The 25,026-nt window shown below is 34.8% G+C and overlaps 1 protein-coding gene across 1 annotated transcript; it reads right to left on the bottom strand.

Annotated features, from left to right (window-relative positions):
• Positions 1-1,587: 1,587 nt before the first annotated feature.
• On the bottom strand, positions 1,588-20,342 carry LOC131857629 (nucleolin 2-like). The gene is made up of 3 exons (XM_059210322.1): positions 19,925-20,342; positions 14,312-14,704; positions 1,588-1,748 (listed from the first exon to the last, which is right to left on the bottom strand). The coding sequence occupies exons 1-3, from the start codon at positions 20,340-20,342 to the stop codon at positions 1,588-1,590; spliced, it is 972 nt and encodes a 323-aa protein (XP_059066305.1).
• Between the last annotated feature and the right edge of the window lie 4,684 nt (positions 20,343-25,026).

The following is a 25,026-nucleotide window of genomic DNA, read 5'->3' as shown; positions in this document are numbered from 1 at the left end:
CCTCCATTTTTAAAGAATTTTAAATTCTTCACTTTCTTCTTACTCATTTGGTTTCTTGAACAAGGATAATATCCGGTTTTTGGTCTCGAATGAGATTCTGTAATATATCCTGTTTATTGAGACCATTTAGGCCTCTGATGTTCCATGATATTACCTTCATTTGGAAGCCTGGGGGCAGGATTCCTATATAGTTCACTGCCTTCCATCAGCTATGTTTTGCTTGCTCTCCTGGTCCCTGTGCCATTTCATAGTTTTACGTCCTGGCGGAGATTTGGATACACCAATATCAGCCTTGGATCTAGTCCTAGTTTTCACCCCATTAAGGCATCCTGCCTTCTTGTTTTTCTTTTTTCCATTCCCTGTTATTTCTTCCTCATGCTCCTCTCTTGGTTCGTCTTGCATATTACTCCACAATTCTCCTCTTTTCTGGGATGATGTGGGCTTATCAACTCCAATATTCTGGAATAACGCATGTAGATTAACCTTAGGGGATCCAAACTTGTTATTCCTTCCAAGTTTAATTTCATGTCCTTCAAATTCTTTTAGGCACTGTTCATCTCTCTTTGTTATTGAAACTTGAGGGGCCTCATGATGAGATTCAGTGACATTCTCAATCTCACCATCTTCAAGTGTCTCTTCACTGATAACATTCTCCTCCTCCCGAGTCTATAGAGCCTCAAAATTATTGACTATTTTGATTTCAAACTCCCTTATTTCATTCTTATTATCTTCCTTCAAAGGGGCATTCTTAGGAGGGTCATTTCTATCTCCTTCAGATAGATCTAGTATGTTACCAAGACTTCCACTTCTTCCTTCCACTTTATTACCTTCTTTATTATTATTCTTTTCTTTCCAAACCTGTTTGTGGGTGTTAACCGTCACAGGTTTTTTAGGGCAGGCCTTAGCCTAGTAACCAACTTTTTTATAAGAAAAGCACATAAAGAGGAGTGACTCGAACTCTATTGTCTGTTCCCATAATCCAAGTTTGGAACTTATATCAATAGAACTAGGAAGATCCATCTTTTGCAAAATATTGACACAGATGTGCGCATAAACCAGTCTTTTTCGAGCTGCAGTCATTGGATCTATCGCAACAAGCTCCCCAAAGGAGTTTGCAATTCCTGAGAATACATCCTCAACCCAAAATTCCATCGGCAAGCCTGGCAACCTTACCCAGACCGGAGTAGATTCAAAGAAGGAGTCATTGAGCTTCATGTTAGGAGACCATTTTCTCATATATAAGGAGGATTTACCAAACATCCAAGGGCCATCGCTTAAAGTTGCTTCCATATCTTCCCCGCAAGAGAAGGAGAAAACAAAAAAACCTCTGGATAGGGCTGAAACATCAACCTGACCTTTCATCCTCCATTTTCTCTTAACCAAAGACCTAACATCCTCAATATTGGGTCGAGGTCCAACAAACTTCCCCACCAGAGAGAAGGCCATTAAAGAGATGCTATGATCTATAACCAAATCTGGAACAACAATAGCTAGTTTACCCATTTTTCTATCAGATATGTCTTTCACAAAGGGAAAGGACGATTTACCAGTCGGTTTTCTAGACGATTTCTTTGTAAAGAGACTACTCTAGGGTTTGAGGGCTTTCACCTCCTTAATCTTTTCTGTGTCAACTTTCACAGCCTCGGGACCCGATTTTGGGGAATCTTTTTTGCGGTCAGGAGGAGGGTCCCATTGCTGTGGGTCCCCATCCGGTCTCCCATCCCCATCATCCATTGCTTTTCCTTGAACTGTAGTGGCATCAGAACCAGAGGATCCAACCTCACTGTTCCCTAGTTAACTAGTTTGTCCTTGGGAAATTCCAAATAATTGTAGAATGGGAGGAAAAAAAATATAATGTGTAATTAATGAATAACTAACTAAGATAAGGTGATAAATTTTATTTGGTAAGAAAATGATAAAATATGTAAAATTTATGAAAGAAATAGTAAGAGTGAGTTTTATAAGACTTTCAATTGTTAAGGGTGATAAAGATGGATATTTGAAAGCTTACTTATCCAAAATTGATAAAAGAAGTATAAATTATTGATTAAGGAAACTAACATCATCGATAATAATAATATGAAACAATATATTTTGTTGTTTTTGATGAAATTCAATATTAAATACAAACTAGGATATGTAAGGACTTCAATGGAACTTGAGTGAGTTAGAAGAAAGAAAAGCGCTAACTAACGTAAAAATACTAAGAAAAAGTAATGTGAAACACTATGTGACTAGTGTATGAACTAAAACATGATATACTATTATTTCTTGTATTTTGATGAAAATGCAACTTTACATGCAAACTAGGATGTCTAAAAGCTACAAACAACCTTAGAGGGGAGGATGGAAGAAACATAATATGGGAAAATAGTAATGGGAATAGATGGAAAATGATGAATTTTGGTATGAGGGATGGTTAATGAATCTAAAATATAAAAAATCAAACTATTATAATGTCAAATCTAAGCTAGTTATTATGAAAACTCAAATATAACATACCATATTATGGAGATCACATTTTAGAGGTTGTTGTAGGGTTCATAAATATACAATATCTAGAATGAAATATAATTCTTTGGATAAATTCTTTACTTACTAAGATTCACTTTCTTATTAAAACTATTGCTCTCAAGTTTAAAGTTTGCTACAGTAGTCTTAAATGAGAGAAATGATGAGGCCTTTTTAATAATTTTTTTGGAGGGAATTCAAGTTAGAAACATATTAAACAATGTTATCTTTAATTAGATTAATTATTGATAATAATTCAAATTTGATTGCTTGTAAGGAAATCTCCCTCTCTTGTTCACTATTGGGATTACTAAGATAAACTACTATATTACGAAAATATGAAATGTCTAATTATTTTGCTTAAAACACTAGTTTAATTATTTTGTTCTTAATTGTATAACACTATTAATATATTCAAGAATTGAAATAAGAAACATAAAGAAACCGAAAAGAGAGGTCAAGTATGTAAATTGTTTCCCTTAAAAAATATTACACAACACATTACACAAGATTTATGTGGAGAAACACTTGAGGAAAAATCCACCAAGAAGAGAGGCCAAGTATATAAATTGTTTTCTCTAAAAAAGATTAAAAAGCAACACAATATCTTCAATTCTTCTCTATCTGCAATTTGAATATATTTGTGTACCTATGAACTCTTAATGAAAACAACTAAAAAAGGACATCTTACCACAATCTAGGGCTCCAACTTATACGAATTTTAGAATAAATATACCACTAAGAGTTTCAAAAGAAAGAGGTGCATAAATCATTATAAAACATGATGCTTGAAATTTCCTTGAAAAAAAAAACCTTCCACTCCTTGTTTTTCCATTTAGAATTTTCAAAGTAATTCATTTTTTCATCCCAAGAGACACATTTTGCCTCTTTTTTATGTAGCCAACTTGGAAAAATTGATTGTCACATCTACAAAATATAGGAGTCTAGGTGCCCAACTTGAGGAGACTATTACTTTTGTGGAAAATTTTGATGATTATTACCAATGACCCCCTTCATCCCTTATGAGTCCATTTACAAACTATAGGTGGAATATTACTCCGCATACTTATATTTTTAAAAAAATATGTTAAGTATACAAACAAATATAAATTTAAAGATAATTGTTGAAGATTAAAATAATCTAATTTAATGTAGCTTAACCTACATGAATGGCTAGGCAACATTTGGTACTCTCTTTAATAATTTTGATAAATGATGCTAAGAATTCATGCAAACAATCACTTAGTTTGGAGGAAAATACAATTCCAATCTACATTCCTATTAGGTTGACCTTCAAGTTTGCAAAAGATATTTTTCTCAATGAAAGTTTCTATATAGAGGTACACTCATTAAAGTCAAATTCATGTAAATCTCATTTGCTATCTATATAGCTTAACATATAAAAAATGTATTTACATAACATATAATAAATGAATATGTTGAAAAGGCTTTAGAAAATTTCAACCAAAACCAAATGCAATTCGAATATGTAAAGCCAAAATCCACAACCTTTGTGAGAATCCTCCCTTCTTGCGCCACAACGAGAGCTTTAGAAAAGGGTATGGAAATCCATTAAATCATAATTGTTGGGGAATTTTTACTAGATCTTATAGTTGGAATTGCTCCCATAAACATATACATAAAATGTGGAATCATAGACAAGGAACAAGAAGTATTCAACAAAATGCCTTAAAGAGATGTCTTCTCATGGAAAGCTATCATTGCAGGATATACACAAAATAGATTTTGCAAGGATGTGTGAGTCAATATATATTTTATCACTTACAAAATTTCTACAAGTATTAGATAACTAGGAAAATATTAACCCTAACCAGTTTTGTAAGATTTTTTGGGGGATAACTATAATTTGATAAAATAAATTAGTTATAAATTTTAAATTTGAGTGATATCCACATATACCTTTATAAATTTTAGTAACATACTTATTGAATTCACTAAGTATTAATATTATTTAAGCACTATATATATTCACTAAACAATAAATTATGTTACAACATTTTAAAATTCAACTATATATTCACATAATTATTCTAATAATTCATTAAGTATTAATATTGTTTAAGCACTATATATATTCACTAAACAATAAATTATGTTGCAACATTTTAAAATTCAACTATATATTCACATAATTATTCTAATAATTCATTAAGTATTAATATTGTTTAAGCACTATATATATTCACTAAACAATAAATTATGTTGCAACATTTTAAAATTCAACTATATATTCACATAATTATTCTTATATATTATAAATAATTGTACCATCATCATTTTTATTTTTTAAAATTAATATTCCATTTTACCTTTAACTAGTGCATCGTAAAGATTCATGTTTCTTAATCAAATAAATAAAAGTTGACTAAACACTCCAACCTAATTAACTATAATACGATTCATGAAATTTCAATTTGGAATTAATTACTATTAGAAGAACCAAAGAGAAGTTATTTAAATGTTGTTGACATGTAAAAAATTCATGTCTTTTTAGTTTATTTTCTTTCAAAGTGTAACTTGTCATCCGTTTTATTACACGGGCCTTCAAAGGAATCTAAATATAATGTAAGCCTTCCAAGGAATTGGTCGTATTACGACTTATTAAAATTTGTTTGAAATTGGGTTTTTTTAAGAGGCATGCGAGTTTTACCTTCTCTTTGTCTCCATTGCAATACAACAAAATACAACTCTCTTCTCGCATAGTAAATGACAAGGAAGTATATAGGGTAATAGGTCATGCAAAGGGGAAATGTACCTAGGACTAGGGGTCAAAAGAAAAAGAAAATCAAAACACATGAAAGGAGACAAGGTGACAAATGCACAATAGTTAAGGAAGTTAAAAAATGAAGTCTAGAACATGCATGCAACAATATAAACTAATGCTCTGCCTAAACCTCCTTTTGCTGGTAGCTTTTCTCGTGTGGCCAATCTGTTACCCATCCTTCCAAGGGGGTTCAACCTCTTCCTTGTGCCAAGACTTCCCCCATTGTGGTCTGTGGCCGGGAGGTTGTGAAGAATGTTGATTTCTATCAACATAGTGCTTTGGTCTGCAGATTTGCTAGGTTTTGGCCTTCTCTTTTGGACCTTCACCGTTGGGTGAGTGATTCTTGAAAGCCTTTAGTTCCTCATGGCATTGAGATTTTCCCTTGTGCTAAAGGATTTTTTGTTGCTTCTTTTACCTCTACTCTTGATCGTGATTTGGTTCTGGGAAAGTTGTGGACTTGGGGGGATGTCTCCCTCTCTATTAAGCTCTGGAATTCTTCCTTCAACCCCCTTACTGAATCTCTCCCCGTTCATCTGGTTTGGGTCCGCCTCCCCAATCTCCCTCACCATTTCTGGGAGCCTTCTTGTTTTGAGGCCATTGGTAACTCCATTGGCATCTTCTTGAAGGTTGATGATGCCACATTCTCCATGGGTCATTCTACCTTTGCTCGTCTGTTAATTGATGTCGACATATCTTTGGCCCTCCCCAGGGATGTGGTTCTTATGGTTAGGGAGAGGCCTTGGACTCAGCCACTGGATTATGCGGGCCTCCCCTTTTGCTATCAAAGGTGCTTCTCAACGGGTCACTTAGCTTTTGACTGTTCTCTCTCTCACCACAGAGGTGTTGCTATTTTGGTGGAAGGGTGCTACTAAAGATCACTTGACTATTAATGCTTCATCAGTTGAATCCTCTCGAGATGAGGTGCCCCTTACTGCTGCTGATGAAGCCTTTGTTGATATTACCGCTACTGTGGACTCTTCTGCCCCCTTGGCTCCTAGATCTGTTGCTCCTGTGCCTCTGCTTCGCTCTTCTCCCGATGGTACTTCTCTTGATGTTGTTCTACAACAACATTCGGTGGTTGTTTAGCAACAGTAGTGTGGCAGTGTCTCTGCGAAGTCTTCCTCGCCTAATTGTTCTTTGATTCCTAATGACAGTGGATTTCCAGTTGGTTTACAAGCATGATCCTTTCCGCTTGGTCATTCCCTTGATGGCCTCGAGAGTAGTATCGCCTAGACTGTTGTTTGTCACAGGCGGAAGGGGAAGTCCTCCCCGCTCCCCCATGGATTGGGTGTCCTCACCCCTCCCCGAGTTGGGTTTGAGTTGTTGAAGGTTGGACAAGTTCCCTTTGTTCGACCTTGTTGGTCTCGGGCTTGCTTCGATGTGTTGTTTTTCTTGCTTGTGGGCTTTTCTTTTTTTGGTAGTCTCTATCTTTGTTAAGGGTTAGCGCCCTAGTTAACGCTACTTTTTTAATAAAAACAATATAAACTAAAATGAGTAAAAACTAAAAAAGAAAATTTAGAATATGTAATTTTGATCTTAATATTTCCCTTTGACCTACCCATCTTGTAGGGTTTCTATTAACAACTTTTTTATTGAAAATAATTTTTGAAAAACTTGATGTAGAATTGCTAGGTGTAATATTTTTAAGTATTGATTAAAATATCAATGATAATTAACCATAGGAATTTAATAAAGTGATTGCGAGATATAATGGTAGTGGCCCTACTAGTGTTCTTGTATTGTTTTCCTTGTGACAATCTTCATCATACACCCTTTAATGTTAACACGAGTTTTATCACTATATTAATTTTATATAATCTTATTGTTTTATTTTTATTAGATGTAGGTTTCTATTAATACCTGTACGTTCTCAAACTTAGTGAGTTTAACATCCTTGGTAATATACCTAACAAACCTAAGAATGTGAGATGCTCCTAAGAAAGGACACCAATCTAACACCTCTATACTCACACCAATACTTTTTTCTTAAGACACCTATAGCCCTACACTCATAGGGATACATTTCTTATGCTTCCATGTGACCTAAAGTTTCACAATCTAGCTATATAACATCATTCCAATACTTTCTAAAATTGTTTTAACTACACCTAGGTTCATATACATAAATATTATTTCCTATTTTCTCTCTCTCTTTCACATTCTCTAGTTCTTGTTTCTTATTTTCTAGTTTGCTTATCTAGTATTCAATCCCAACTCTGCTTAATAAGTTGGTTTTGGACTAGTTGGAGATAGTCTTTCATAGGAACTAGCTTATTGCACACTTAAAAGGAAACAAATAATAACATATTTCCCCCTTACCCTCCTTTTTTTCTTTCTTTCATCCAAGCGATGTGTGAAATACAAGGTCTACCAAAATCATTCTCCACCTTTCTCTCTCGCCCTTCTTTTATAATTTTATCACATTTATTAAATTAGGTTTGGTTTAGAATTAGTTTAGTTAGACTATATTTTAAGTATGTGTTTTAAATAAAGTGGTGAATCAATTTTAATTTGTTGATATAAAAGATGTAATTTCATGGTTACTAGCCAATCAAATAATGTTCAAAGTGTCTTCTATAGATTTTTTAATTTTATTTGTCATTAAGAATCTTACCTACTAGGTTACTTGACCATTTTCAAATCCACATATAAGAATCTTAGGGATGACATCCTTTCATGTAGGAGAAAAACATGTTCCACATTGTATAATTCCCCATATAATTAACTAATAATCCAGGCTAAGTATATTGGCTCTGCAACTTAGAGATGTGATCATCCTATGATAAGAAACCATCAACTAACATAGGGTGCATTAAATTGTCAATGAAGTTCATAAAATTGAGACAGAGTCAGTACTATGTGTACACTATGAGATGCCTAGGTTGTGTTTTAGTCTAGGAATTAAATAACTTACAACTTTTACTAAATGAAAATATAGTCCTACTAAATTGTGAATGTATAGTCATAAATTAAAGACTAATTATAACTAAAATTATTCATCAACTACAACTAAAGAGTAGATAAAAATCACTACTAAATTATCTATATGATGCAATTCAAATAATTGTTTCAAGAATTAGAAAGTATGAATCTATATTAACTAAGTATTAAACTAAATCACAAAAATATTGAAAATACATTACCAAGTAGCACCTTACCTCAAGTGGACCTTGATCTAGGTAGGTATACTCACTACACTAGCAATCAAATGAATAAAATCAAATATAGAAGTTATATATTACTTAAAACAAAACAACTTTACAAAATTGCCGATCTATGGATCATCTCCTACATTGTATTTATAGATTTTACTTTACCCTAACAAACTAATTATGACCTATCACTGATTCTTGATATATGAGTGAGGATTATTTAACTATGAAACACAACATAAAATAGAGTACTACTAGGATTACATATCCAACCTAAAGAGGAACTTTAATGACTAGGATGAAAACAAAACAACAATTGTTGATGATAGTTATGATGAGAGTATCCTAGGTGTTGATTGATGTCTATTGAAAGGAGTCTCACGTTGTTATATGGGTGAACACATCAATACTTGTAATGTCCATTTCTATACCTTGTGCTACTTGGCCACAAGAACACTTGATGCCTCTGCAATTACTTGGTTGCATGAAATTTGCATGATGCCTTTGACCACTTTTATTGCGACATGTTAGTTCTGATGAGCAATTGTCATAATGATATCCACACCATTTCATCGCATTTTTAAAAAATAATTATACACATGTATTATATATAAAACTCATAATTATAAATTTATAGTTTTATCAAATAGTCTTAATACTTAGAAAAGTATTGAGTTTTCAATGTAAAAAGTCTATAATACATAGGATATAGAGGTTTATTAGACTAGTAAAAGAGATAGTAAAATAAGTCCAACACACTTCTCGTTTCAAAACACAAATCAACAAAATATTTGAAATTAAATTCTAAATATTGAATCGAATGTTGAAATAACCATGTAGATAAAAAATCTCCTTTTTTAAAAATAAATCTGGATGTTTAGACTATTTGAATCTAATTGTCAAATACATTGAAGTGAACTATGATTTTGAATATTTTATTATATTTTTATCTATTTGCATGCATGTAAAAGAAATACAATTCTATGTTAGGAAAATGAATCTAAATTCAAAAATCAACACCATAAATTTATTTTACCTTTTTTAATTGTGTAATATAAATGAGAATCACATAAGAAATAAATGATTTTTTTATTTATAACAAATTTAATATTTTCATTATTTTCAATCAAAATTTTTTACGAATTGGAGTAAAGTATGAATATTCTAATGTATGATGGTGAATAGAAATGTTCAATATATTGCTTGAATATTTGTTTTGGAGGAAGATTTGTTGATTAATGTTTTATTTGCTTGTTTGAGATGATTTGAAAAAAAAAACAATTTTGTTAAATGTTGCAAGAATTAAACTACTTTAACTTGACCAAACAAAACTACTTTATCTTAGATCTAAATTTTAGTGCTAAGTATTTAATAAAACTAAAGAAATAAAATTATTAAACTAAAATAACAACTAATCTAATCTACCATAAAAAAAATCAATATAAAGATAAATGAATGGAATTACTAACCTAGAATAAAGAGAAATCCAATATATTAAATACATTATTTTAGGAACTTAGTTGCTTAGAATCCTTTATCTTCTCAACTTTGTATTCTCCATATAATGGAAGGAAGATGGAAAACTATATGCAACGATTAATGAAAAATAAAACAAAGGAATGCATTTATGATTTGCATTCAAATTAATAAAAATGTGATATCAAGTATTGTTAAATAGGGTAAATTACTATAGTCAAAATTTGGTGACATAATATGTAAATTTAAAATATTGATTAAATTATCATATGGTTAATGTGATGATAAATTTGAAAAAACATAACAATTAACTCATAACATTAAATGTATGTAGAGAAATTCTTTCAAAAAATAGTTTATCATTAAAGAGAGAACAAGTTTGCACTAACCTAGTGAGAATGTTATGTAACTACATTCATCTATATCCTTTTAATCTAATTTTTTTTTTGGTAAGATAAATATGATAAAATTACACTATCATTTGAACCTTAATCATGTGGACAAATGAAATTTCTTTAAATGGCTCATACCCCACTTTTGGCTACATTCATCTCTTCTTCCTATGTCTCTAGTTGTTGTTGCTACTACTACTACTCCCAATATATTCCTATTTCTCCCTCTAGAATATAGTTGAGGTGCATTGGTGAGACTTGTGGTCCTTGATGTAATATTGATGCCCCTAAACTTGTGCTTCAACCAGGTAACCATCAAAGATTGATTTAGAGTATTTATTTATTCACTTATTATTAGTATGTCTTTTGGTTGATGAGAATTGTTAGGTCAACTACTAAATGCTCCTACATCAATCACCTAAGGTAAAATAAATAATGAGCTCCTTCCCATGAACTTGATGTGACTTTATCAATGGTTTTTTTATTTTCACAACTTAAAATTCAAACATCTTAGCCATATCATCTACTATGCATATCTTCCATTTGATTAAATACTTGTAATGGATTCATCTTTTGAATCTCCAATGACAAATTGAAGAGTCTTCATTTGAGTTATGTGTACATATGGCCCTCAATATCAGATAAATTGCCGCTTAGGTAACTTGATTTCATATGTAAATTAGCTAAGAACTTGCACAAAATCTTACAAATCCTAATCATCTTCAATTTAAGTTGGTTGTATGCACCTTTTGGGAACCTCATCAACCTCAAATACATTCTCCCTAGAAATTATTTTGATCAACATATTATTTATATTTGTGCCCCCTTTCTTCCAACCTTATCTTTACTTTCATTTATAAATTATACATTGTCCCTAGAAATTATTTTGATCAACGTATTATTTATATTTGTGCCCTCTTTCTTCCAACCTTATCTTTACTTTCATTTATAAATTATGCATGGCTTATGCAATATCACATTTTCAACTTTGATGATAAAAAAGGAAATAAATGGAGGTAAAGAGAAGGTTGGATGATACAATTAATAATATTCAACTTACTAATTTTCTTTTAATTAATTGTATTATTAAGTTGAATATTTTATAAAGTGAATTAAGCTTAGGCCAAAAAAATAAAACAGTTACTTTTATGGAGACAAAAAGGATTTTAATTTAATAAGTGATTTTAAAATATGATTTATGCAATATTCCATAGGGGGTTTTAAAGGAAGTTTAGAAGCGCATTGGACTCATTCTTGACATTTGATATTTTCTATAAATTTTAGTTGTAGATTAGATTAGATTTCTATAGCACACTAGGATGAAAACCCTAAAATAAAGATTGATCTAGGTAGTGAAAGACCTTTCTTAGTTAATACAACACAATTAATCCAAAACCACAATTTTGTTGAATGATTGTAAACTACGAGTTGGATCGAGTTGATATATCTATACATGATTATAGAAATTCATAGATAAATTTAGAAAATCTAATTTTATTAGGTCATATGGTTGCCTTATTTTCAAATCTATTTTCATGATGCTTGTGGTATTGAATGAGGCGTTAAGGTTAAATTACTATTTGAAAGAATTTACCTTATCTTGCTTTCCACCAAATTTAAGGGATATTGATTATTTATCATTCTAGGATGGTGTGCCTTGACTTATGAATTGTATAGTTATCAACTCCAATTGCTTGGTATAGTATTTATTATTATTTTTATTTATTCTTGGTGTGGGTCTCTAAGGAGGTGACATGGGGTTAAATATTGAGCAAAGGTGACTATCACGGGGTTCAATACAAGGCTGTCGTACCACTTATAAAGCTATCATAAATTATTCTAGTTTTTTATTCATGTAAAAGGGGTGTTGAGTCATGTTAAAGTAGCTGATTTGGATTCCTATTGATATTTTTAAGGTAAAAAATAATCTTTGATTATTATATATTATCTTATATTAGTCTAAAATATATTTTTGTAAATAATAATTTGTAATAGTAAACTTTTATGCTTATCAATTTATACCTGGTTCATACTCAATCCAATAGTTTAGTCAAACTTATTAGTTAGTAATTATAAAATTCATGATATGTTTTTGATTAAAGGTAAAAACAGGTTTTGAAGGGACCTCAAAACCCTTTACAAAAGGAATATAAAAGATATAGCGTTAAGAAATCAAAAGGAACAAACCAACGAACAACCAACAAAAAACCATAGAAAACCAGCTAAAACCCCAAAAAGCCAACAAAAGCCAGCCAGACTCGAGAAGAAACTAATTGATATTTTTCAGGGCATTAGCCAGGGTATTGCTAATCCCATACAAATCCTTGATATTTTCCTTAAGATTAGGGCTATTGATGTGGAGCTTCAATGGACCCAACTCAAAACTAACAATACAAGACCCTTTGAGACTTTACAAACTGCCTCAATGCATTGACAAAGAAAAATCATTGCAAAACTACCACCTTGCTGCCATATTGATAGACCCTTACACAGTCACCCATAACTTTTGCAAATGATCAAATTTATTCGATCTCTCCGGTGAAATTATTTGTAACTTGGTTATAAAAAACATATCCAAAACTCAGCAAAATCCAACGGTGGAAATGTGAGATATGGCCCTCGTATTAGGACTGTATTTTCTGCAACAGTCTGCCCCTAAAATTTCAGACCTTTACTCCCACAATGCACATGCCATCTTGTGCATGGCCTCCTGAAACCAAATCTTATGAAATATACAATATAATACACCATCATACTCATTTGTGGGGTTAGATCAATCTGGAAATAAAATATACAACATTTTCATGCTCACTATTAACCCTAGGGCAGGGATATGACTGTTTTCACAAGAAATTAGACAACTTCACCAAAACAAAACCAAATCACTTCAAAACAAAGCCAAAATAAACTTAGTTCATTATAGAACCATGAAGGAATGAAAACTAATTCATAAAAGCACTCAAAACAATGGAAAATCAGACTGTTCTACGTGGAAACCTGGAAAATACACATGAAAATCATATTTTTATTGCTTCAAAACTCCAAACCCGATCAAAACACCTTTTTCCAACCACCACAAATGATTCAATTTCATCCATTTATAACCCTCAAGGCCTTCTAGGTCGAAATCCAACCTAAAACCAACTTATAACTAACTTATGACAACTTTTTGCATTCTTGACAACTTTTTGACAACAAAAAGTTGCTCCAAAGTTGTCAAGTTTGACAACTATGTATGTCAACTTGCCAAACCTATATCTAAACCTTCTAAAACATTAAAATGGTCATTAGATGACCTTATAAACATATTCTATCCACCTAAACACACTTCTACCCCATAAACCCAATTTTAGCCTTTTCTAGGCCTAATTGCTCAAAATGGCAATTTTACACTTTTTGACCATTACATTGCATTTCAGTACATTTTATGGCTCACATGGCCATGTTACATCACTTAAAGACCTTATAGGTCTTGTTTGTCTTCATTTTTCATCAAATCCTCCATAGGCCCTATCAGTGACCCTGCTCCACCTTGCCTTCTTGGGTGCTCCTGCACCAACTATCCTTAGCAGAAGCAGCCACAACTTTCTTGACACTTGCCCCGGTCCTCTTTGCAGCACCACCTAGAGTAGCTTCCCCACTACCTATCTTGATAGTTTCTTCATCCATGTCAAGGTCCACCGCCGGTTTAGGAGAGCTGGAATTATCGAGGACCTTAGCAATATCCTCAAGGTTTTTAGTGACAGCTGACAGGATATTCGAGATAATGCCCAACAAATTTTTTATCGTTGCATTCCCTTCTTCCAGCGATTTAACCTTCTCCTCCAAATCCTACTTCCATTTTATCTGATCCCTATCATAATCCTTCCTTTTCTCGTCCATCTGTTTCCCATTTTTTTCCAGGTTCTTCAAAAGTTCATAAGTCCATCTTTCATAATCCAATCTAGCTTCAATGAGTTTTTTCAGGTTATCCAGGAATAACCCTTTACCTGCACTTTCCTTATCCTCACTTAACCTGTCCTTAGTAATATCCTGCTCAGGTTCCTTGCTCTCCTCCCTCTCATAATTCACATCTTTATCCTCATTATCCTTATCTTCCATATCCACCATAGGTTTGCTGTTATAATTGCTAGTGTTAGCATTGTGGATTGGGCTGTCATTATCAGACTCATTCTCACCACCTTCATCCTCTACACCCACCTCCTCATCTTTCCAACTATCTTCACCATCAGAATCATCCGTATCCATTTCACTGCCGTCTTTACCAATTTCCTCTATATCATTCTTTTCTTCATGGGTTTCCATTCTAGAGGCACTTTTACTTTTTTTGCTAGAGGTCGCCTTCTCCATGCTGGAATCACCACCTTCCAGTTTTCTCTTGGCTTTCCCTGGAGAAGCGGATAACCTCTTGTTTTCCAGCAAGGCGAGGGTTTTACAATGCTCATAAATAAGCAACAAAAGCCTGCAATGGAGAACCGGATTTGAAGGATTCTTACTGTGTTTGTTGAGGGACCTTGAAAGGGACCTAAATAGGTAGTAGGGCAGGGATACCCTTTTGTCATGTCTGAAATAGTTTAAAAGAACAAAGTGATAAGTGTGGGCCCTGGAAAAGCGGCCCTCAATAGTGATATATTCCATTATGGCATTCAAAACCCAACCCCACATTTTCTTGATTTTGGATGCTTCATAGTAACCCCCTGTGGCTTTGCCAATTTTAGCCCTCTCTTTTTCCTTACGCGGGAAAAGATTAACCGTGTTGTTGGAAACTTTAAGGTCTCTAAAAAAATTGAGCCCAGAGTGGGGCATACTAGTCACGGTAGCTATAAGTCCTGCGTCCAATTTGAACTTTACCCCATAGATTTTAAAGGACCCATTACACCAATTTTCAGAAATTTTGGAAACAACAAGATTTACCCTACCTTTGTGGTAATCCACCAGCTTCTCCATAAAGCTTGCGAGGGACCCTTTTTTCGGCTTTGCCCACACTTTCGGCATCGCCTTCCATGTTGACGTATTGTCTGGTTCCTCCCTCCTTAAATCTCCTCCCATTTTCGAATTCAGACTTTCAACTCTGTTTCTCTACAAACTCAACACTTCTTTCCCGTAGTTACTCGAGATTTTGAAAAGGATGACCCACAAAGTGTGCGAAGTTATATTAAAATTGGTTGGGATTCTACCACTTTGCCAGGTAATCATTACCTTTCCATCAAAGCATAAATTATTCATATACCCTATCATGATTATGCGGTTCTTCTCTCCCCGTAAATCTGTCCTTTCTAAGGAGCTCTTTAATATTAATATTAATATCTTCCCCATGCCAAATCATTTGGGAATCAGAATTAACTCCTAGGTTCGCCAAACAATCCGCCACCAAATTTTTCTCTCTAAAGGCATGTTGAATAATTATTTCTTTAAAACTGGCAATGATTTCCCTAGCCTTCAAAATAATGTTTTCAATTGACCATGATGGCTCAGACTCCCCCTTCAAACACTTGATAATATTAAGTGAGTCTCCCTCAAGGCATACTTTAACATGATTAAGGTTCTTAGCTATAATTAGGGTATTTAGAGCAATAGAGGCTTCGACAAAATGACTAGTTTGACTCCCCAAAGGACCAGCCACCACCACAATGCAATTTCTAGCAAAATTCCTGACAATGCCCTCATATCCAGCTTTACCCGGGTTCCCCTTAGAGGCCCCATCAAAGTTAGCCTTAATCCATCCTTGAGGATGAAAGCACCAAGCTAGACCTTCTCTTCCCTTCTCCTTACTAGGTATGGTAGTAGAGAGGTTCCACCTGTCATTGAAGTCATCTTTAGCAGCTAGTCCATTATCAATAACCATAGATACATTCAAATATACTCCTGTAAAATTTATCCACCACAACTTTAGGAATAACACTTTTATCCCTAAAAATCCTATTGTTGCGCTCTTTCCATATAACATTCGGGAGAGTAAGTTTCCAAGTCTCCACAATCTTTGGATTGGAATTAGGGCAATGCCATTGCTGCTAAGATTCCCCTAGGGAATTCGGAAAAACCCAGCTCAAATTCCACCTGCTTAATATGATTTTCTAGATTTCCTGACTGAATGTACACTGATTAAGAATATGGCAAGTAGTCTCTTCTTCCTTGCAACAAAGAGAACATCTATTAGGAAAAACAAAACCTCTCTTTTGAAGGTTGTCCAGAGTTAAAACCTTATTTTGGATGAAAATCCAAAAAAAATATTAACCTTAGGAACTAACTTCTTGTTCCAGACTTTAGCCCAAATAGGAATTTCTTCCACAACTTCATTTTGGATAGCCACAGCTGAGGACACAGAATATTTCCCATCCGGGGTTTCCCTCCATATCAATTTGTCTTCTTTGTTGTCTCTAGGAACTTTAGCAGAGAGAGCAATCTGAAGGAATTTTATCTCCGGACACTGCTGGCTAAAATCAATCCATTTCCCATTTCTCTAGTAGTCTCTGACCAACTCCCCAAACCTGCTTTTGAACCAATCTTTCCAGTCATTAAGGATTGGAAATTCCTCCAGAGGTTTATCCATTATCCACCTATCTTCCCAAAATCTTATACTCCTGCCATCCCCCAGATTCCACATTTGACCAGTAGCTGCCCAACTTTTAGCCAATAGGACTGTATTCCATATAGAAGAACCTTCAACAATAAAAGATTCATCTAAAAATTCTTCCTCAGAAGGTTGCATATGAAGATATTTTTTTTTCCAGATTAAATTCCATTCTCTTTCCTCCCCTTTCATTCTCCAAATTTGTTTAGCAAGTAAAGCCTTATTCATAGCACTTATATTCCTTAAGCCTAGCCCCCATGAGGCCTTAGGAGAACAGATTTTATTCTAGGCAATAAGGGGAATTCTATTTTTGAATTCCACCCCCAACCAAAGAAACTTTTTTTGGATTCTTTCAAATGCTTCCACAAAATTTTTGGGGATTTTGAACAAACTGAGAGCATGAACAGTCAAGTTTTGGAGAGTGGCTTTGTGCAGAGTTACTTTGCCCACTTGACTTAGGACTGCCCCTTTCCAACCAGCCAATTTTGAGTTAAATCTATCTACCAACTTATTCCAAAAATTATCCGCAGGCTTAATACATAGAGGAAGCCCCAGATAAGAAGAGGGAAGCTCAACTATTTTACAACCAAGAATTCTTTCAATCCTTAATTGTCTTTGTACAAGGGTATTGATAAAGAACAAAGAACTCTTATCCCAATTAATTTTTTGACCAGAGGCAGATTCATAAATATTCAACACCTTCTTCATATTTTTAGCTTCCCTAATGGTAGCTTCCCCCATAGTGATAGAATCATCAACAAACTGTTGATGAGTACAAGTGAAATTGGATGAAGAGGGTTTCAGTCCTCTAAGCTTGCCTTCTTCCACATTTTTAAAAATAAATCTACCCAGACTTTCAGCTAAAATAGTAAACAAGATAGGGGAAATGGGGTCCCCTTGTCTAAGACCTCTAGAACTTTTGAAGAAGCTTGAAGGGGATCCATTAACAATAATAGTAGAAGAGGAAGTTTCAATAAGTTGAGAGCAAAGCTGAATAACTTTTTCACCAAAACTAAATGCTTTCATAATCCTTAAGAGAAACTACCAATTCACTCTATCATAAGCTTTAGCCATATCTAACTTCAAAAAGAAACCGTGATTATTAGCCGCTTTCAGAGAATGGATATTTTCATGAACAAATATAATGGAGTCCAGAATCTGTCTACTTGGGACAAAACCATTATGCTGGACATAAATTATTCTTGAAAGAATTTCCAGCAGTTTGGAAGTAAGAACCTTGGATAAGATCTTGTAAACAGAGTTACAGAGACTAATAAGAACCTTGGATAAGATCTTGTAAACAGAGTTACAGAGACTAATAGGCCTAAACTTATTGAGAGAGTCAGCTCCTAGGATCTTCGGAATTAGGACAATGAAGGTAGCATTTAGTTCTTTTAAAAGCCTTCTAGAGCCAAAAAAATTTTTAACACCTTTACAAATGTCAGTCTCCACAATATGCCAAAATAATTGGAAGAAGAACATTGGAAAGCCATTCGGTCCAGGAGACTTATCTCCCTAAAAGGAAAAAACCACCTTTTTGATTTCCTGAATAGAGGGAATTCGAGATAAATAGTTATTGTCTTCCACATTCAGGGTAGAAGGAATAGCTTGCAACAGGATGTTTTGATTATTGGTATCCAGGTTATCGACTTCTCCCAAAAGGGTGCCAAAATACTCTAGAGATTCCTTTCTAATATCATTGTCCTTCGTTAAAATCCCTTTATTATATGATAATCTGGATATCCTGTTAGCCGCCCTATGCTTAAGAGTAGTTAAGTGAAAAAACCGGGTATTTTTATCACCTTCCTTCAAGTGCAAGGCTCTAGATCTTTGTCTCCAGAATGTCTCTTCATTAGAAATAATGGTGTGGTATTTAGACAACAGACCATTTTCCATAGCCCTCAGTTCATCAGACAACCCATTCTCTTGGATTCTATCCTGAACATCTTTTATTTCAGTTTTAATTTGAATTTTACTCTTGAAGATATCCCCAAAAATCTCTTTGTTCCAGATTTTAATTTTAGCCTTTATAATATTGAGCTTTTTAGCTATTCTAAAGAGACTCATACCCTCAACCTCAACATTCCACCAATTAGCAACACAAGCTTCCAAGGAAAGATGGGATAACCACACTTTTTCAAATCTAAAAGGGAAGTTTCTCTTAGTCGAAAAAGAATTGGCAGTAAAAGAGATCACATAATGATCAGAACCAATTTTGATAATAGAAGCAAGAGAACAACTATACTTACCTAACCATTCAGGAGAAATTAAGGTTTTGTCTAACTTTACTTGAATCAGGTCAGCTCCGGTTCTTCTATTAGTCTAGGTATAGTTAATCCCTTGAAGATTCACATCCATAAGAGCTTGATCATTAATGAACTCCATAAGGTCTTATTTTCCATCAAGCTGCAAGGGGAGACCTCCCATCTTCTCTTCCTCTTTTAGCGGAGTATTGAAATCTCCCATTATTATCCAACTTTGATCAACAAACTTAAGTCTGTCTTCAGCAAGGCTTCTCCAATATTTAGCTCTCCCAGTTTTGGTATTAGGTGCATAGACATTAGTTAACACCCATACAAAGTTATCCTTGATATGCTCAAGCTGCACAGAGTTCCTATTAAAAACATAGATGATTTCCTTACCTTTAATGGTTTTCTGATTCCAGAAAACACAGTTCCTCCAGAAGCTCCCTTCGAGCTAGATCCTATAACTCCATTATTTTTTAAAAATTCTAATCTTTCCCACTTTATCCTTACACATCTTGGTTTCCTGAACAAGGACCACATCCGGTTTATGATCTCTTATGATGTTTCATAACACATCCTGCTTATGAGGGGCATTCAACCCTCTGATATTCCAGGAGATTATCTTCATATTTTAACTGGAGATAGGGCTGACTCGATAGAACACTGTGTTCCATCAGCACGGTTCTTCCAGCTTTCCTGTTCCCTCTGATATTTTAGAGATGGTCTCCCCTACTTTTTGTTTTGACTACCAACATCTGCCTTTTTCTTATTCTTGCTTCTAGTTGAGATACCTCCATTGGGTTCCTCCTTATTCGATTTACCCTCTTGCGTACCAAGAATCCTAAGATTTTCTTCCAGGATATCCATTACCACACTATGTGATGGGGTTTTATATTGGAGAGGATTTGGGCTTCCATTGGTTAGAAGCAATAAGGGCTCAATATCAGAAGGGTTAAACTCTTGAGCTTCATTGAAGTTTTCCTCAATTGATTTTGAGATTGAAGAAACATGCACAACTTCTTTGGGACTTACCTCTTCCTTCTCCTGACTGATAGAACCAACCTCCTGGTCCTCAAGATCATTTTTGTTGTTTAACTCTCTTCCTTTCTCCCCTTCTTTAGTGCTCTCTATTTGGTTATTAGAGCAGACACAATCCTGATTTTCATTATTACTGTTCTCACCCTTCTTAACCTCATTTTCTGGTTCCATTACTTATTTGGATCACACTCAACTGATTGGTCTCCTTTTTTCTCAATCATTTGCCATTTCTTTTTATACTTCACATTGCTGTCGGTCTTGCTTTCCTTACACTTCTTAAGCAAACATGATTTTTCCCAATGCTCTGTTTTTTTGCAATGAAAACAGGCAAACAGGAGTGATTCATATTCAATAGCTTGGGTCCATTTCCCTAGCTTAGAGATAATCTCAATTGATTGGGGCATATCCGTCATTTGATTAACATTTACACAGATGCGAGCAAAGACTAACCTTGATTTAGCAGCCATCATTGGGTCAATCAAAAGAAGTTCTCCAAAAGAGTTCACAATACCCTTAAAGACTTCCTCAATCCAGAATTCCAGCAAAAGACCCGGGAGGTGTGTCCAGACAGGTGCCGATACAAAGAAGGATTCATCAAGAGAAAGGTTAGGGACCCATTTCTGAAGAGCCAAAGTTGACTTGCCAAACATCCATGGACCTTCACATAGAGCCTTATTCATATCTTCTTTAGAGTTAAAAGAAAAGGAAAAAAACCCCCTGGGCAGCGCTGCCACATCCACTTGACCTAACAACATCCATGGACCTTCACATAGAGCCTTATTCATATCTTCTTTAGAGTTAAAAGAAAAGGAAAAAAAACCCCTGGGCAGCGCTGCCACATCCACTTGACCATTTAAAACCCATTTGCTCCTTATGAAACTCCTAACAACATCAATGTTAGGCCTAAATCCAGCAAATCGACCAACTAAAGTCATAGTTAAACCAGCGACAATCAGATCTACCAATTTGTCCAGAACAGAAATAGCAACCAACCCTGAAGCTGAATCAGAGATATTTGTAACTTCCGAAAGCCCTGATTTAGCCAACGGCTTCACTCCAAAAAGAGAAGACCATTTTTTTCCTTTACCTCTATCATGTGGGTCCCCAGTTTTGGAATCTTTGTCCTCCACCGATTTACCTGAATCCTTGTCCTCTTCTGTACCTTGAGACGCCTGTCCGCTTGCCTGATTTCCAGTTTCGACCCCAGGGATACTGCCTTCCCCAAGAAATCCACCATTCCCAAATTTGAAATTTGGGATTCCCGCTCACCGGTCTCCTTGTCGCTCTGCACCCATATTGATAAAAAAAATGGCTTACAATTCATTATAAGCACCCATTATATGTTGGTCTTATAGACATTTTTTCAATATTAACCTTGCATAATCCTTTCTTATTTGGTGAATGCAAGATGTTTAATGAAATGCCTATTGAACATAAATTGTAAAAATTATAATATGTTGGTAACATATTTTTAGGAAGTATACTACAATGGTATCATAGTGATGTATCTTGTTAGCTAATGGGGATTAGAGAAAGATTTTGTTAGTAAAAATTTCGTATATATAAAGAGGCTTCATAGATGTACTATTTTAGAAGAAAGGAAAGCAATCCACCAAAACAACCAAAGATTAAAAAGCAATCTCCTATAGTAGACTTATTTGTTGAAGGAGTTCTAGGAAATATGGGTGATATGAGAGACCAACATGAGGGTAGTACAATATAAATTTTGAATGATCTTTCTAAAGGGTACTAACAATTGGTTTAGTTGATGATGTAGATGATGTAGATGATGTAGAATATGAATGCCAAATATAACAATAGATGCAACAATGACAATTAAGGGAATAATGGAGAAGCTATAAAGACCAACATACCTACTAACAATAATTCTAGGGTAGCTAGCAGGATGACAACTAGACCTCTAATGCATACTTTTATATAGAATAAAGCTACAATAGGAGGGACTCACCAAGATGTAGAAGATTTCTTTGTGGACTGGTTACATGAGTACAAGCCATTAGGTGTTGAATTTCATGCAACCACGTCATTATAATATTATTTTCAACTCAAACTAAGAAATATGTGAGATTATGCTTGAAGCAACCAGGATCAAAGAGACCAAAAGATAACACAATGACAAGAGAGATAGAATATGTCAAGAATAAGCTGTATTCCTATCAAGATGCAAAAGAGATCAACTAGATCATCATTATTACATACAATGAATGATAAGCTTGCTTATAAAGAAAATGCTAAGAGACAAGAGAGCACATAATGATGACATGTGGTTTAATGAGATGCAAGGGTAGGTAGGGGTAGGTAGGAGAAATAGTAAAATATTCTACATGAGGTGGATCACCCATTGAAGGTGGAATGTAACAACAAGATCACACCATAAAAGGTGGAAATTCTCCTACATACACACTCCCAATGTATGCACATCTCCCTAAGTGTGTCATGTAAACTACAATGCTATGCATGTACCTAAGTAAACTTAAGTAAAGTGTAATTATATCCAACATGAATAAATAATTACACCAACACCCCCCCTTAAGTGCAACTTAGGGGAATGCACTTAAGTATACAATGAAACTAAGCAATGCACGATGGGTCCTAACTACATGGCCATGTTAGGTACCCATGTACAAAATCCAAATGCAATCTCCCATAAAGCGGGGAAAGAGAGAAAAACCTAGTGGGAAAAAAATCTCCCCCAAAAGAGAGATGAAAACTATACAAAGAACTCTCAAAGAAGTATGTGAAGGACAAAACCCCATGTGAGGAAAAAGTTTCCCCCCATATGAGAGAAGAAGAGAAGCCATGAAGCCCCCCCTCAATGTAGAATCTGCACCAATGGTAGAAGCTCAAAAATGAATGAAGAAACTGCTCCATGATCGTCGAACCACGTTCCTCCCCTTGGGAAGAAAAAAAACCAAAGGTGTCTCCATGAAGTCTCCCCAACCATGAAGGGAAGATGTAGGAAAAAAACTCATGATGAATGAAGTCTCTGAAAAACTGCTCAAGTGTCCCCATGTTGATGCTGAAAGTTACCCCCTCCAAAGGTGGTGAACTGATCCACACTGCTAAAAAAGGTGCTCCAAGATCTAGTGGAGAAGAGTGTAGAACAAGTTCCAAAGACTCACATGTCTCCTCTAAGGATATAGAGACCTCCTCCAATTGTTGTACATAAAAATCCATATTCATGTCAACCTCGAAAGAACGATCGTGTAGAGAATGAACAAGAGGGTCAGAGTGTTTCCTCATAACAATCAAAGAAGGATCATACTCATCAAGGAGAAGATGAATATCATCAATGATGTCTCCCAAATTTGCAATGTAGGACTCCACAAACAAACCTGCAATGTCTGTCAAGTAGGTATACCAATGAACTGAAGCTGGAAGACAAGATATACCCTGCTGCACTGAATCACAAGAGGGAAAAACTATCACACTATCCACATCATCAGGTGCAAGAGGTGATGTGATATCAAGAGGAGGAGATAAAATGCAAGGCTCAAGAATGGGGTCACATGTGAGAATCCCCAAGTTCAAGTACCCAAAGTTCTCCTCAAAATATGAATCATAACAAGAAGTGTGATAATCATATGTAAAATCATCCTCATCAATAGGAACAAAATCTGAAAAGTAATATAACCGAGATGCATGATCCACCACCCCAGTCGCAATGATAGCTCTACTCTCCAAGTCTCTAATGATAACTGACTTAGGTGTAAACTCCACAGTTTTCCTTGTTGCCCCATGTGTGATTTGATAGATGGAAATAAGATTATTTGTCAAATGGGGTACACACAACACATCATTGAAGGAGTTATCCCCAATGGAAATAGATCCTTTCCCAATCACATCCATGTATGTATGATTGCCCATCAAAATCTGCGGCATGGTGCAAGGATCAAATGTAGAAAATACAGACTGTGAAGATGCCATATGATGAGAAGCCCTTGAATATAGAACCCATCTCCCTGAATCATCACTTGTAGTAGCACAAAGAGCTTGTCCTTTTCTTGTCTCAAAAGAGTGAGTCTTCCCACTTTTTGCTGCCATAAATGCTTGTCCTTTCCCCTTTGATTGTGAGGAAGTGGAAGGTGAAGAATCCCCCTTCTTGTAGGCATTAGGCAAATCAATGTTCTTTTTGAGGATATGGAGGAGCTCATCAATCTTCTTAGGATGGCAATGATGCTCCTCATGACCAACCTCTTTACAATAGGCACAAGAAGGTCTCTCCTTCTTTGGTGAATTGTCCTTTTTGGAAGAGGTTGAATCCCCTTGTTGTGGAGAAGGTGGTGCTTTGTCCTTAGGCTTTGATTGGCATTTCTTCTTGTTTGAGTTGTCCTTTCCTTGATTTCCTTTGTTCCCTTGAGTTGCCACATATGCTTGAGACTTAGAAGTCTTAAGAATGCCCATGCTTATCAAATTAGTTTGTGCCATCATCAACATGTCAGTGAAAGCATCAAATGAAGGCATTGTGTAGCTTGAACCCATTGCCATCCCATGGGTTTGAAAACTAGAAACAAATGCTGCATATTCTTTTGGAAGCTTGCCCATCAAATTGAAGATTAATTGAGTATCCTTCTTATCAATGCCACAATCCTTGAGTTGTGCCCTCAACTCTTTTGTCTTAGTGACGTAATCTTTATTATATCAAAGTTCTTGGGATATAACATGGTGAGATCACTATCAATTTGATATCCCCTAATCTCATCAACTTGACCTTACAAGTCTTGAAAATTTTGCCAAGCATCCTTAATTGTAGTACATTTCTCACTATGAAAGATGAGATCCTTGATACATACTTTCTTAAGGTACCAATTTCCAAGATTTTCTTAGTGAGCCA

Source organism: Cryptomeria japonica, chromosome 8, assembly GCF_030272615.1.
Source record: "Cryptomeria japonica chromosome 8, Sugi_1.0, whole genome shotgun sequence".
Classification (NCBI taxonomy): domain Eukaryota; kingdom Viridiplantae; phylum Streptophyta; class Pinopsida; order Cupressales; family Cupressaceae; genus Cryptomeria; species Cryptomeria japonica.
Note: the sequence above shows the minus strand (reverse complement) of the source record. Positions and strands in the feature narration are given on the sequence as shown.

Coding starts and splice junctions, on each gene's coding strand:
- LOC131857629 (XM_059210322.1), bottom strand. CDS start 20,342: ATGGAACCAGAAAATGAGGTTAAGAAGGGTGAGAACAGTAATAATGAA. Junction 14,705..19,924: donor TAAGGAGGAACCCAATGGAG/GTATCTCAACTA, acceptor CCGCTTCTCCAG/GGAAAGCCAAGAGAAAACTG. Junction 1,749..14,311: donor GTTAAGTGAGGATAAGGAAA/GTGCAGGTAAAG, acceptor ATGCCACTACAG/TTCAAGGAAAAGCAATGGAT.